Raw genomic sequence first — 15011 nt, forward strand, 5'->3', positions numbered from 1 at the left:
ATATGCAATCAGAGTACTTGTATCGGGTTCTGGTGACACAGTGATCGTTATTAAGGAGATTGACTGTGGTTGATTAGTAATTTAAATAGTAGCTTATTAGAAAAAAAAAACACCGTCTGACCAGGCCTTGAAGGACCACAGGTACCGACTGGCAGCTATGTCATCCTCAGCCCTTAGCTGTTACCACATGCAGATACGGAGGGGTATGTGGTCAGCACACCGTCGTCAGTTTTCGTAACCGGTGCCGCTACTTCTCAACCAAGTAGCTCTTCGATTGGCCTCACATGGGCCGAGTGCACCTTAATTACCAACAGCACTCGGTAGACCCGGATGTTGACCCATCCAATAAGTGCATTAGTAGCTTATTGCATGGAGTGATTAAAGGTGACGGGAGGCTTCGTGAAGAGGAAAGCTCGCTGCCTGTAGATGGAAAAAAAGGCCACTTTATTGACGTAACTTCGTTGAACAAGGAGAGACGTGGATGTGGATATGTCGGATGGGCCTGGGAGCCCCAATGGCCGCTTTCACGTAGTGGAACTCGCACTGGCAGACACAGGCCAAGCAGGGGGGGGGGGGGGGGGGTGAGGGGGGGTGAGGGGGGGGAAGCGGTGGTCCCCTAGTCTCAGAGAGAGAGGAGCTGTTAGCGATCAACAGCGCAATGTCCCAGTGTTTCTAGACGGAATTTTTATGACTGCTTTAACCATCACCTTGGTAATTGTTGCTGGTCAGGGAGAGAGCATTTTTCTCAATCTCCTGGTATCTACCTGATGTTTCCTGTGGACCTTCCTGCCGAGATCCGACTTCGATAGGATCGTAAAAATCAATTCACCACAGTGCCTGAAATGGGCCAGCATAGCGGGACGCCCAACATAATTTCACCGCTTAGCCACAGCCTGGGGGATGTGGCTAAGCCATATCTCCGCAATATCCTTTCTTCCAGGAGTGCTAGTTCTGCAAGGTTCGCAGGAGAGCTTCTGTGAAGTTTGGAAGGTAGGAGACGAGGTACTGGTGGAATTAAAGCTGTAAGGACGGGGTGTGAGTCGTGTTTGGGTAGCTCAGACGGTAGAGCACTTGCCTGCGAAAGGCAAAGGCCCCGAGTTCGAGTCTCGGTCCGGCTCATAGTTTTAATCTGCCAGGAAGTTTCATTAACCTATTATTCTGCTAAGTGAACTATGACCCCCTGGAGATGATCTGTCCCTCTGAGAAACTTCCACTCACCTCTCCCCCTACCCCTCCTCGTCATAACCACTCTGGAAACATCCAACCCTTACCCCTACCCCTCGCTGACACAGGTACACTTTCAGGCCTGAGTAATTCGAATACCCTCCTCCTACTACAACAATTTGATTGACTAATTAATTAAATTGATCATTTAATTAACCCCTCCACCTCTGGTAAATCCCCCCAGTCCTCGCCCCCTCCCCCACTTCCTCCCTTCCACTCACCTGGAAACTGACGGGTCTGTGATGGAGAGGGGGCATCTCACAGTTACACCGCAAAGGGTATATTGTTCATTTATAAAAAAAATTCAATTTCAGGGTTTGGATATCTCTTGCTCATCATTATCCACTATTTGGGAAGATGCAGGTCTTGTAAAATATATCAGAAAGAAGTAATTAAATCAATCTCTTTCTTTTTTATTCCAATCGCACAAGGAATAACATCGACATAACTCATCACACGTTATTACACTGTTAAAAATCTTTTGCTCGCGAAGCCCCTGCGGGAAGTGACGTGACTGCGCCACCTTCCACCTTGTGCGCCGAGCAGAGCAGATGTGGCACTAACCCCCCGAACAAAAGCTTCGGGTGGTGCCAACCCTTTGATATTTGATACCTGAGAATTTCATGTCGAAACACATGCTCCCTTAAAGTAATCAAACGCCTCACCACATATGAAGTCTCTTAAGGTAACAACACAGAGAAGTTGTAAATATCAGGTTTACACTGTGTATCACTTTATAAATTCGGTGGTACATCTTTTTTATTACGATGGTCGTTTCTCCCTGTGTAAGTGGGGGACTGAAAATTCGTTAAAAGATATCGCCGTAACGAAAAAAACTCGTCATTACTGCTTCATCTCAAGAACAATATACGTGGTACCCTAGCAATCTCTCCCACCCCCCAGATGGTAGGCTCATGAATATCAAATTGATAGGCTAAATAATTAAATTAATAATATGAGTCACTTTGCATGGCGAGTATTTTTTTTTTTTTTTTTTTAGCTGTCAGATTACACTCATGAGGTATCTCGAAACGAGTCACCTTTTACGAACCTATCTGTTAAGGATCCCATACAGCAAAACTCCAGCGTGGTGCCGGCCGTGGTGGCCAAGCGGTTAAAGGCGCTACAGTCTGGAACCGCGCGACCGCTACGGTCGCAGGTTCGAATCCTGCCTCGAGCATGGATGTGTGTGATGTCCTTAGGTTAGTTAGGTTTAAGTAGTTCTAAGTTCTAGGGGACTGATGACCTGAGAAGTTAAGTCCCATAGTGCTCAGAGCCATTTGAATCCAGCGTGGTCTTCTAGACAGTCCCTCTGCATCTTGTAACTGTTCCTCAGTCTCTGTCCCATCCTCCCAACAGCTTTGTCCACGTTATCACTCCAGTTTAAATCAGAACTGATCGGAAGTCAGAAGCGTTATATCTAAGACCTTCTGCAATCCATGGAGAAGCAAAGTGAGCTGAGTTAATGCGACAAGACCATGTTTTGACAATTCGGTGAAAATGGGAACGTGTTGTAGCTCTGCCTACTGTGTACTGCGTGTAAGGCCAGCGTCAAACGAAGCTTTCTCCTGCAACACAAGGTAGCAGAGAAGACAGTAGGAGCAGCTACGATGGTGATGGGAAAATTAGGAAGACTCTACATCGCACAAGAGCTGGAAGGAGGACGAGGATTTTGCTACTGCATGGCTGTGCATCTTCAAACAACATATAGGTGCTGCAGCCTGATGGAGACCTACGTCTCTCAGGGTGCATTCCTGTCTGTCACCCTAACATTCTCTCCCTCCACGTTATTTTGTACCATCCAATAGAGAAAAACTACATGCCAGAAAAACTCCACTAACGTCACCTGTTGGAGAACTCGATAAGATATTACCACATACCCATTTCTGATATACCGAAAACAAATACCGTCTGCATCCTGGCATCAAGCAAATGTGGCATACCTATTAAATATACAGGGTGAGTCACCTAACATTACCGCTGGATATATTTCGTAAACCACATCAAATACTGACGAATCGATTCCACAGACCGAACGTGAGGAGAAGGGCTAGTGTAATTGGTTAACACAAACCATAAAAAATGCACATTTTACAATGCAACAAACGGCACTGATTACGTATTTGTTTATACGTTCAGATGTGCTAACAAAACTAACGTGGTTAGATTTTAAAAAACGTAGGTTTGTGTTAAAAACATACTTCCGTGCATTTTTGTATGGTTTGTATTAAGCAATTACACTAGCCCCTCTCCTCACGTTCGGTCTGTGGAATCGGTTCGTCAGTATTTCATGTGGTTTACGAAATACATCCAGCGGTAACGTTAGGTGACTCACCCTGTATAGGTATTGGTCCATTGGAGCAGGTGACCTGTGATCGACTTCACTTCCACAGACCAGCACAAAGTATTGTCACCTGTACTGTAGGAGGACCATACTCCACAGACTATCAATTGCAAGGCAGGCTCCCTGTGTTTTTCTTTAACATGCACTTTGACACATTGTTTCTTTTCTTGTGTAACACATCGAAGCAGTGTGTGACTCCAGTTTTGTAAATCACCATGATTTTTTTTCCCATCACAGTTCTGAGGTCTGCGTCAGCTGACATTAACGCTTCTTAATCCATTGGCTCTCACTGAAAGCTGGACACTGCATGGTGTAAACTATGCTGCTCCTACAACACACAGGATGGTTGAAATAAAAGGCAGAGGTGGTGTTTCTTAGTGACAAAAATGTGGAAGACATCGCGACATATGGAAACTGGAAGAGTTTGCGACATTGTGGGCGTTTCCAAACAACTGCCTGAAGGTGACTGATGAGGTCTACATTTAAACTCATCTTTCACAGTGTTCTGTTTCGATTGATTCCTCACACTGCTCTGAGCACTATGGGACTTAACTGCTGTGGTCATCAGTCCCCTAGAACTTAGAACTACTTAAACCTAACTAACCTAAGGACATCACACACATCCATGCCCGAGGCAGGATTCGAACCTGCGACCGTAGCGGTCACGCGGTTCCAGACTGTAGCGCCTAGAACCGCACGGCCACTCCGGCCGGCCCTCATACTGCGGTCATGTAAGCGACCTCTGTTCTTGTGCAGGCCATCCACAAATGGTGCTGCTCCCACCAAGACTCTCTCCAACTCATTACAAGTGGTATCAATCAATCATTAGGTGATAATCAACAGAGCACCAATGGATGAATGGGATGGGAAAACACGCCGTTGATGTACTGTAATAAGTACCACAGTTGATGGTGCTACCAATTTTAGCAATTTTACCATTTTTCTGTAATTTCAAAGCCAATCATTGGCATATTGCATGTTTCCAATTTCTGTATCATCACTAAACCATCCCTCCACTACTTTGCGTGCACTATATAGTACATTGCGAATGTAGATAGAATACTGTGCAGTACATCCATTCATGATTAATTCTCGAACATATACACGAAAATACACCAGACAGCACCCTATACCGATGCAGTTAGGTTATCTACATATTTCTAGCAGTTCGATCATAGTGTGTAATTAACGATTACAACTGCCCATCTTTTCCTATGTTGATAGGAGTCACAGAGCATTCTCGCATTCTTGGGATAAAGTTGGAGGTTGAAATATCTCCCCGCACTATCTTCGACCAACCCTTCCTACAAAACTGTCGCCATTGTAATTTGCAGCTGACCAGAAGTAGGAGGCCTGTTAGCTGTTGCCTGTGGCAGCAGGGGCCAGCAGAGGGACCAGTGCGTGTTGCGTGAGGAGATTCAAAATGACGGATGTTTATGGTGGAAGATTATTCCATCCACGTAAATTGATCGGTTGACTGCTTGGTGACAATCTCTCTACGACCTCTGAGCACCTGGTACAGCGGGTGTGTGCATGCTGGGGCATCGGCTTGCAGCTGTTGGCATAGCTGATACGTGTGTGGGTCTCTCGTCACCGGCACGCTACGTCCCTGCTGGCGGTGGATGGCGGGGCCGTGGCTCCTGGCAGTCAACGGACAGCTAGCTCTTTGTGATCGCGAGTTTATGTGATCAGTTGGATTTTTTTCACCTGATATGTTTAGTGAAAACGTTGTAGTGGAGGGAGGCATTTGTGCTCTTACATGTCGGTAGATACAAGAGCTCGGATATACGAGGGCGGTTCAGAAAGTAACCTCCGATTGGTCACAGTGCGGGTTGTGGGGGGAGTAGCGACGCCATCTGTGCGTTCACGCACTCAACAGGTCAGTCGGCATCAAGCCGTGGTCGAGTGAACGTCGTACCTGCGCTAGTTTAGTTTTTGTGGCAGTTTGAAATGTGTGCTGCAATAGAAAACCCCGCCAAATGTGAAGTGCGTGCTGTCATAAGGTTTTTTACAGCCAAAGGATATTCTGCAGCAGCTATTCATCGTGAGCTTTGTGCCGTGTATGGACCACGAGTTATGAGTGAAGGAGCTGTCCGTGAATGGGTACGTTTATTTAAAAGTGGACGAGAAAACGTTCATGATGAAGAGAGGAGTGGTAGACCATCATTGGTGACTAACGAACTCGTTCAGACAGTTGATGCAAAAGTTCGTGAAAATCGACGTTTCTCAATGTCGGAGTTGTCTACTGGTTTTCCACAGATTTCTAAGACTCTCTTGTACGAGATAGTGACAGCAAGATTGGGTTACCGTAAGTTCTGTGCACGATGGGTGCCCAAAATTCTTACCAACCACCACAAAACTCAAAGAATGGCCTCTGCATTAGACTTTCTGTCACGTTATGAGGACGAAGGAGAACCATTGTTAAACAGAATCGTGACCTGTGACGAAACCTGGATTAAGTATGTGAACCCTGAGACAAAAGAACAATCAAAGACGTGGGCTCATTCAAATTCGCCTACCAAACCAAGAAAAGCCTCGCAAGATTTTTCTGCCAGAAAACTGATGGCAACGGTGTTTTGGGATGCCAAAGGGGTGTTGTTGGTTGAATTCATGGAACGTGGTACGACCATTAATCAAGACGTGTACTGTGATACAATAAAAAAGTTACGACGGGCTATACAGAACAAACGCCGTGGTATGCTGACTTCCGGTATCGTTTTTTTGCACGATAACGCCCGTCCTCACTCTGCTCGCAGAACAACGGCCCTTCTTGAGTCCTTCAAGTGGGGCGTTATCAACCATCCACCTTATAGCCCAGACCTGGCGCCAAGTGATTATCACCTCTTCATGCATTTGAAGATATGGCTCGGGTCACAGCGGTTTGATGACGACGAAGAGCTCAAAGATGCGGTCACAGGCTGGCTCCAGGCACAGGCGGGTGATTTTTATGCAGAAGGAATTTCAAAGCTTGTGAAGAGATACGATAAGTGCCTCAATCGCTATGGAGACTATGTAGAAAAATAGTGCAAAGATGTAGTTGTAAGATGTATATATTAAAATATTTTTATTTAACTTGGTGTATTTTTTTAAATCAACCGGAGGTTACTTTCTGAACGGCCCTCGTATTTAGTGCTACGATCTATTTGAGGTGCAAATTTCACTACTTGAGTTACATAATGTTTGCATGTGATACTCAAAAGTTGGAAATACGTTTTATTACGAAGAGGGATCATCGTAAGGTGGAGGAAAGTGTCTTAAGCGATCTCTTTGACTCCTGTAAATTGTTAAACAATGAATTTGATACGGTAGTGCAAATGGATTATTTCATTTTATTTTTCTATCGAAATTGCGTCAGCTCTCCCTTTGTCCCCAGCATTAGCCAATAGGAACACAGCATTCTGAGGAGAGATGAAATCCTCCATCTGCGTGTTTCGAGACATTGGTTCACACACGGAGAGAGACAGAGACATGAAGTGAGTCTGGAATTTCCCGATCAACAGAATACCGCCACTTGATGCTTTGCTTGGGGGCAGCAAGATCAAAGGACGCCGATATTCAATCTATGGTTGGTGGTATTTTGCAACATGATCTGTAATTACGATTTTTAGCAGTTTTGACCATCGTAGCAGCGCCCTGACGATAGACTCACACGCGAAAGACCCCAAACGGTGGCTGCTATACCGCAGTTCATTCCATTCATGATCTGTAGACCACTTCTGCAGGGTATATCTTTCAATGCAGTATGACTGCTGTATGTTTCTCGATGTGGAGAAAATAGTTTGCCACTGACATTCTCATAATTTGTGCGTCTGCAGAAAGTGGCGAACAGTGCTCCTGCACCACCAGCAGCAATTTGGTGGGTAAATTCAATAAGAACCGATCAGAACACTTCATTCACAGGAAGTTCCATGACATCAGAGAATCACAAGACATCCTTGGTGGGGGTGGGGGGTGGGGGGGGGTGGCACTGGGGCCTCTACAGACTGTTTCGAACAAGACAGAGGCAGAGCAGTATATCTACATGAAGTTCGGTGACCGCTTGAGGGAGAAATAGATAGAGAGAGAGAGAGATAGAGAGAGAGAGCATGTGTTCCGACATGAAATTCTCAGGTATCAAATATCAAAGGGTTGGTACCACCTGCAGCTTTTGTTCAGGTGATTAGCGTGACATCCACTCTGCTCGGTGCACCAGGCAGCTGGCGCATTGTGCAGCCACTGATGGGCGTGTTGCCGCATGGTACCCCAAGCTGCGTGCACGTGCTTCAGAATCGGAAGATTTTCAACAGTGTATTTATGTGTGATGAGTTATGTCGATGGTACTCCTTGCATAATAGGAATAAAAAAGAAAGAGATGGATTTAATTACTCCTTTCTATGTATTTTATAAGACTTGCATCTTCCCAAATAGCAGAGAATGATGAGCAAGAGAGATCCATCCCTGCAAATTCAATTTTTTATATAAATATGCAATATACCCTCTGCTGTGTAACTGAATTTCCTGGTGTGAGATCCCTCCTCCACTTGGATGGGTGACCATCCAGGCCGCCATACGCTGTTGCCTTTCTTCGGGGAGCACTCAGCCTCGTGATGCCAATTGAGGAGCTACTCGACCGAATAGTAGCGGCTTCGGTCAAGAATACCATCTTACGGCCGGGAGAGCGGTTTGCTGACCCCACGTCCCTCCTATCCGCATCCTCCACCAAGGATGACACGGCGGTCGGATGGTCCCGGTAGGCCAAACGTGGCCTGAAGACAGAGTAAGACCCCTCTTCTCCAGCACAGACCCGTCAATTTCCAAGTGGGAGGGTAAGGAGGAATTGGGGAGGGGAGGGCTCAGGTGACTTACCAGAGGGGGGAGGGGTTAATTAATTGATCAATTTAATTAATTAATCAATCATATTGATAGAGTGTGAGGGGTCTATTCGATTAACTCAGCTTCGAAACTGTACTTGCATTGGCGAGGAGGAGGTTCGAGGGTTGGAGGTTCCCAGAGAGGTTGGGAGGAGGAGAGGGAGGGGGGAAGGGTGGGGAGGCTTCTCAGAAGGGCTGATTATCCCCAGGGGGTCATAATCAACTCAGTAGAACAATAGGTTAAGGGCTGTTAATGAAAAAGGTCTATATGTTTGACTACGAATGTATACGTGCCCCTGATGTAAGCAAGTCGCACTAGCCACCTGATATTGCCCTACCACTAATGAGTTATTGGGTCTCTAATCCAGATGTAGCCATGTATAACAATGCACAGATGCATATAGTCTTAAAATTTTTAAGAAGGCAGAAGAGATCAGGCTGAAGGAAAGTAAAGAGAGAAAGGAATTCGAGAAGGAACTGAAGAAAGATATAATAGAGATCAAACACGAGGAGTTGACAATTAAAAAAATGTCAGCAGAGGCGAAGCAGTTAACACTAGATGCAAAGAAAGACTCACGAGTAACTATTAGCGAAGCAACTGGAGCATGGTTCAAATGGCTCTGAGCACTATGCCACTTAACTTCTGAGATCATCAGTCGCCTAGAACTCAGAACTAATTAAACCTAACTAACCTAAGGACATCACACACATCCATGCCTGAGGCAGGATTCGAACCTGCGACCGTAGCGGTTGCTCAGCTCCAGACTGTAGCGCCTAGAACCGCACGGCCACTCCGGCCAGCTGGAGCAAGGAAAGAGGTGCTAGTAGCCAAGAGACATGTGAAACGGGCCAAAAATTTCATTTAGCCAAACAAAGAAGGTTGTGCTTATGTTATAGGAACAGGGGAAGAAGATAGCATAGGGTGCACGAGAAGAAGTAGTAGAGATTCGCAGAGGGTAGATCAGTTAGGACAACAGTGAGAAGAATTATGCTATGAATACTCGCGGATTAGTGCACAGCAGATAGAAATAATTGAAGATATCAAACACATGCGAGATCGTACAGAACATATATAAATTTGATGCGTGAAGAAGTCGAAAGAAGACAATGAAAGAAGACTACGAATAGAGCAAGATATACATGTGGGCGATTTGAATTCCGACATAACTCAGCTGGTACATTCAATACAATCACCAGTTTGTCAACCAACTGTTGCATGCCCACCATCAGTGATTGTACCACCAGCCACACGATGTGACTCGAAGGCCGAGCCATCACACATCCGCGTGCCACTCTCTGGGGGTGTGTCTCATGTATTAGTATCGAAGATGGTGTGGGAAGATGTAGCAGTAACTTGCACAATCGAAGCATCCATCATAGGGAAGAAATAAGAGTATCGGAAGCGAGACAAAGATCGAGTTCAATAAATGACTTGGGATTCAACGATAAATACTTTATCTCAGCTTTAACATGATCTGTTCGAAATGGGTTTCTCCTTTATCCGCTACATGTGCTTTCTCTTAAAGTGCGGTTTCAAGAACCTTGTTATCAAACAATCGTTAATCTAATTCCTATACTATTTAAATAGAGCGTTTTTACTTCCATCGACTGTTCCCTTGGCCCGTGCTGGCTAACCACTCGACTAGCAACTGGTGCGTCGGTGGATCTGAAGACTGTGCACGTCTGTGTTTATTACAGATATAAAATATGCAAATACCAAGCAGAAACACGCCGTAACTGGTGGCTGAATGCTTGTCGATATAATCTTGTGACGATAATTTTCTTGAAATATTGCACACGCTGTAACATCTGCTGCACTGAATTTTCCCCTGCTGTGATTATGTAAATTTATCTAACGAATGCATAAGTTCAGAGTTGAGAGTGGCATTAACATAATAAGATTTTGGCGGGTAATACCCTTAGTGACCCTTCTGATCAACACAACGTATTCGCGTCAATGCCATGACAGTTGTACCAGTCAGCGTAGACGGAAAACGGAAATCCTTCTCGACGATCACACAAGCCGTATCATTAATGATAATACTGCTTCCCTGCATTTCTAATTTTCTCAACCCCTAATGTTTCCCTTTTACATAGCAATTTATCAACACACTTTCTGGCGAGAAGGCCGAGCACAGCCACTGTATCCATACCTTTTGAAAGTAATACCATGTGGAGAAGTTTGCCTTTTTGCAACGTGCCTCATTCATTTTCCCCAAAAGCATATTCGTCTCACAATTTCGCATGTCAATCTGTACCGGTCTGTCTGGACGGTGCGGCAGGGCTTGAAACTGGAGGGAAATATCAACGATAGAGTGCGTGATTCAATAGCCTCAGCAGGATTTATACCCTAAGACAGGGCGATTTCTCAATTTATAATTTATGTTTCATGTTCTGTATGCGTCCATTTGACCTGTTTATCGTGTATGCGGGCCATATCTTTCCTGTTCTTGTTTTCGTCTGTTAGAGTGATTGTGTGAGTTGTTTGTGTGTGGTACTTCAGAACTCTTTGGTTGCAAGGTTTCTGTGATCGTCACGAACCACGGAGGTAAGAACATGCATGGTAGCAACCATGCAGCATCTCTGAGCGTTTCTGGCTTGTGTGAGGACCTGGGCTACAGTAGCGTGCAAGCTTTACAGTTTTCCCTGTGTCGCTGAAGAGGTCTGAGTGGTCATCTCTAGCAGCATACACTGAAACGTGTAAGGAGTTTTTTTGAGTTTCTAGTAGTCCTCCACTGTGTACATATCAGTAATCACACCACACAAATGACTTTAGCTAGGCAATGGTGTTATTTTTATTAGTATTCAACTTACTTAATGTGATCCTTTGTTGAATTACAACTTGGCATTGCTGAACGGTGACGCCATACGATGTAGAAAATCAGTTAGTTTTACGTACCATGTATGAATGTATCGTGTGCTTTTCTACGTTTGATTTAGCATCCGTTTCGTATTTTATTTTCATGGGTTTACTAACCTGCATTCTGCTGCGCCACTTTCGTTTCTCTGTGCGCTATGAGGCTGCAATGAGATGGAATTACAGCTCGTGATCATAATAAATCCTCAATTCCACTGCGGAGTAGAGGAGTAGATGTTCTGTTATTTAATAATAGTACCGTCAAATTAATGAAGTTATACCGAATTCCTGTAATGCGCCTTTTTTCTCAGAAGTTGATGGTCAAAACTAATTACTCTCTGACCCTATGCTCTAAAACGTAGAATGTGGAAACATCGTTCTAAATTCTATCCCTTTTGCTGTGTGGATGGTCAGTGTGGATGTTCATGGACGTGCATCAGATAAATCCTACCCGTTATTTAGCAGGATTGGTTCCATGTGTGCAGGTTGTGTTCTTACGATAGACAAGATACCATGTGTCCAAGCATTCCAAGCAATGGTGTTTTATTTGATATCCTCGTGTGTTTTAATTCAGAAATAAGTATTCAGTGAGTCTTCACTTGCAACTGTTACATCTCGTATCACAACCCTGCTTCCTAATCAGACTCTGTAAAATCATTCAGTTCTTATCTTCCCTTAATAACGTTCAATAAAATTCTAATTTATTCCTTCGATCATACAACGATCTGACAGGTGTTTCTTTTTCTTCGCTCTAGTTAACCAATTTTTAAATGAATTTAAGCCACCAATCTAAATTTTTGTGCCTGGTACGTGTTCAAAGCAACGAAAGTAAGCTCTGTTTGCATACTGGTTGATGGTATTTAAAGTCAGATACAGGTGTCATTCAGAATACCGAGAGTGCCATTAAATCTGAGTTTTCAGAAGAACAGGTATCATTCAGCCACTTTTGTCCTTATTCGTATCCATCTCTCCTCCCTCCTACTGAAACGAGTAACTAACGACGAGTAGAAACAAGAAACAACACCACAGAAACACGACAATAACGCTTCAATGACAAAAGGAAAATACACTTGCCATTTGTATGATAACACTAAATCCATCCGAACACGTAGACAATGTAAATCATACCCATAAACTCTAACATCAATAATAAATTGAACACCAACAAAACATTGCAAATAATCACAACGTAAGTAATTATGTGACCTCAAAGCATCAAGCATGTCATGTGCCTTGTTCCATCTAAGTACTAGAGGTTCCTTCTTTCTGCATGCTGTATCTCTGCATACCAGGTCAGTCACAGCTAGCTGTGGTAGCCCATCTATCTCATCTTTAAATGGTTTACCTGACCGATGTAAAAGATAGACGTTTTGGTATAATATTGTACCTTCACCTTAACTGGTGCAGTCATCTCCATGACCTGATACGGTGTGTGACACTTAGTCAAGAACTTCTTTGCATTTCCCTTCGGTGTATAGGAATTGGTATAGGGATTAATGATCAATAGTCACTGCCCTGTACAATGCTGCAGCAATTTGCCCATGCGCCTCTTCAGCTGTTCCTGGAGGTCCAGAGCCTTTGCGTAATCCTCTTGTTTGTTTCTCCATATCTCCCATATTATTCTGGCAAACTTCTTTACTGATTTGCAGTCCGGTCCCAATTTAGAACTTAAAACGTCAAAGGGGGACAGCATCTTCATCCCATACACCAACTCAAAAGGTGACATGCCTATTCCCATATGAGTCTTCGATTTGTTTGCTCAAGCCACATATGGAAGACAGTTATCACATTCATGTAAAAGCTCATCATCTTCGAAATGGTCTTATGGACACACCAAATCCTACTGTTGATTTAAGGGTGGAATGGTTTTGCTTACAACTTCTGAATACGTAAAAGATGGCACAGCTGTTTCATAAGTTCTAAAATAAAGGTTAATACCCTGATCTGATACTTAGGGTATCAGGCACTCCAGACCTCAGTATACAACTGTTAATTAATACCTGTGCCACAGTGCTGGCCTCTTTGTCTAGAATTGCTACCATTACTAGTCACCATAAAAATGCTCACTGATTGTAAGCACATATCTATTCCCTGCAAGTGTTTTGTTGAATGGTCCACAAAGGTCGAGCCAAAGCATTTTAAATGGTGTTAATGCCTCTGGCAACCTCTAAAAAGGAATTTTCTGATCCAAAATACCCACTCTTTGTGCACTTAGCACACAATCCCTGGCATACTGCTCCATGTCACACGATTATACCTCCATCAAAATCGTTTGCAGCATGCCTGCCTGTTGTTCATCAGGCACCATGATCTGACAACACATGCTCATGAGCCTGCTGGAAAAGTGCCAGGACTGCGACACATGGTCCACATTTCGTGAATCTTCTCAACAAATTCTCATGTATGATAAAGTGCAGTCGTAACTTAAAGGCCCACCAATCTTTATCCTTTGTCTGTGCTTGTTGCCATTCCACCACACCCTTGCCCCATGTGCTCAACACAGAAACTTTGCAGTTTAACTTCAGCATATTCATCCATTCAGGAAATGTTCCACTGATAAAAGACAGGTTACACAAATAACTTAAAATGTCACAAAACTAGAGGCATACTGTTTAATTAACTTTTCTTGATATGATATCATAGCCCCTAGAATTTTTTGATTTTAAGGATTTTATGGTGGACATTACTTCTACGGGTGTTGTGAGGGTCATAGTCATATTATTGTAGTTATTTATAGTGACTGGTCTGATATATTCCATGGCAGCATCTACTGATCCTGACAATCCACCTTTTCAGTAATAGTCATGAAGTGCTTATTGGAAAGTTCAGCAGCACTGCAGACATCTGTTACCCATCTAATATTTATTCTTAATGCTATGTGCTCCTCTTTGTCTTTGGTTCTACCAGTCTCTTTCTATACTATATCCCATTTTGCCATTATTTTGTTATCTGATGTGAGTATCCTTCTCTGTTACTGCATTTGCTTTGGTGTCCATATTAGTATCTTCAATATTTTGCAGTATGTTTTGTAGTGCTCTATAGCATTTACATCAGTGTTTCTCACTGATAGATATAGTTTCCTTTTTATCTTACGAGATATCTTTATTCCTTGCGTAATCCATGCTTTTTTATAAACCTTAGTCTCATCTGGGTTAGTTTCGGGGGAAAACAGTTTTCAAATAAGTTACGGACATTGTTAATAAAAGTGTTGTATTTCTCATTCATGTTATGAGCATTGTACGCATCACTCCAATTCACATCTTCGAGAAGTTCCCTAAAATAATCAATTTTGGCTTACTGACTATCCTCTTGAACTCAGATTTAGTAGATTTTATGTCCTGATCAGTATTCACATTTAGCAAAAATAACTACATGTCATGGTCTGATAGACAACTTATTATTGGTTTTATAATATAATTTTGTTCATTAAACATTTTTATAAAGACGTTATCGATGGCCCTTAGCTCTTCTAGTTGGAAAGTTAGCAGTATGAATTAAGTTGAATGACAATCTATTGACTGCAGTAAGTTGTTACTGGAAGAGTTTTCAAGAAAATCTACATTAAAGTCACCAGCAACCACTAATTGTTTCCTTTTTGTTGTTTAATAGGCCAACAGAGCTTCAAAGTGATTTATGAACAGATTAAAGTTACCTGCTGATACTTGGTATACACTTAGTATTGTGAATAATGTATTATGAAACACCACTTCTGTTGCATATCCTTCCATATGGTGCT

General features: G+C 43.3%; 1 protein-coding gene across 1 annotated transcript in view; it reads right to left on the minus strand.

The window, feature by feature from the left end:
• LOC126469650 (uncharacterized) overlaps positions 1-10628 on the minus strand; it is a 191995-nt gene extending 181367 nt beyond the window's left edge. Inside the window, exon 1 of the mRNA XM_050096774.1 lies at positions 10588-10628. Within this exon, the coding sequence (XP_049952731.1) occupies positions 10588-10628 (41 nt within the window). The remainder of the gene's footprint in view (positions 1-10587) is intronic.
• Between the last annotated feature and the right edge of the window lie 4383 nt (positions 10629-15011).

This window comes from Schistocerca serialis, chromosome 3, assembly GCF_023864345.2.
Source record: "Schistocerca serialis cubense isolate TAMUIC-IGC-003099 chromosome 3, iqSchSeri2.2, whole genome shotgun sequence".
Lineage (NCBI taxonomy): Eukaryota > Metazoa > Arthropoda > Insecta > Orthoptera > Acrididae > Schistocerca > Schistocerca serialis.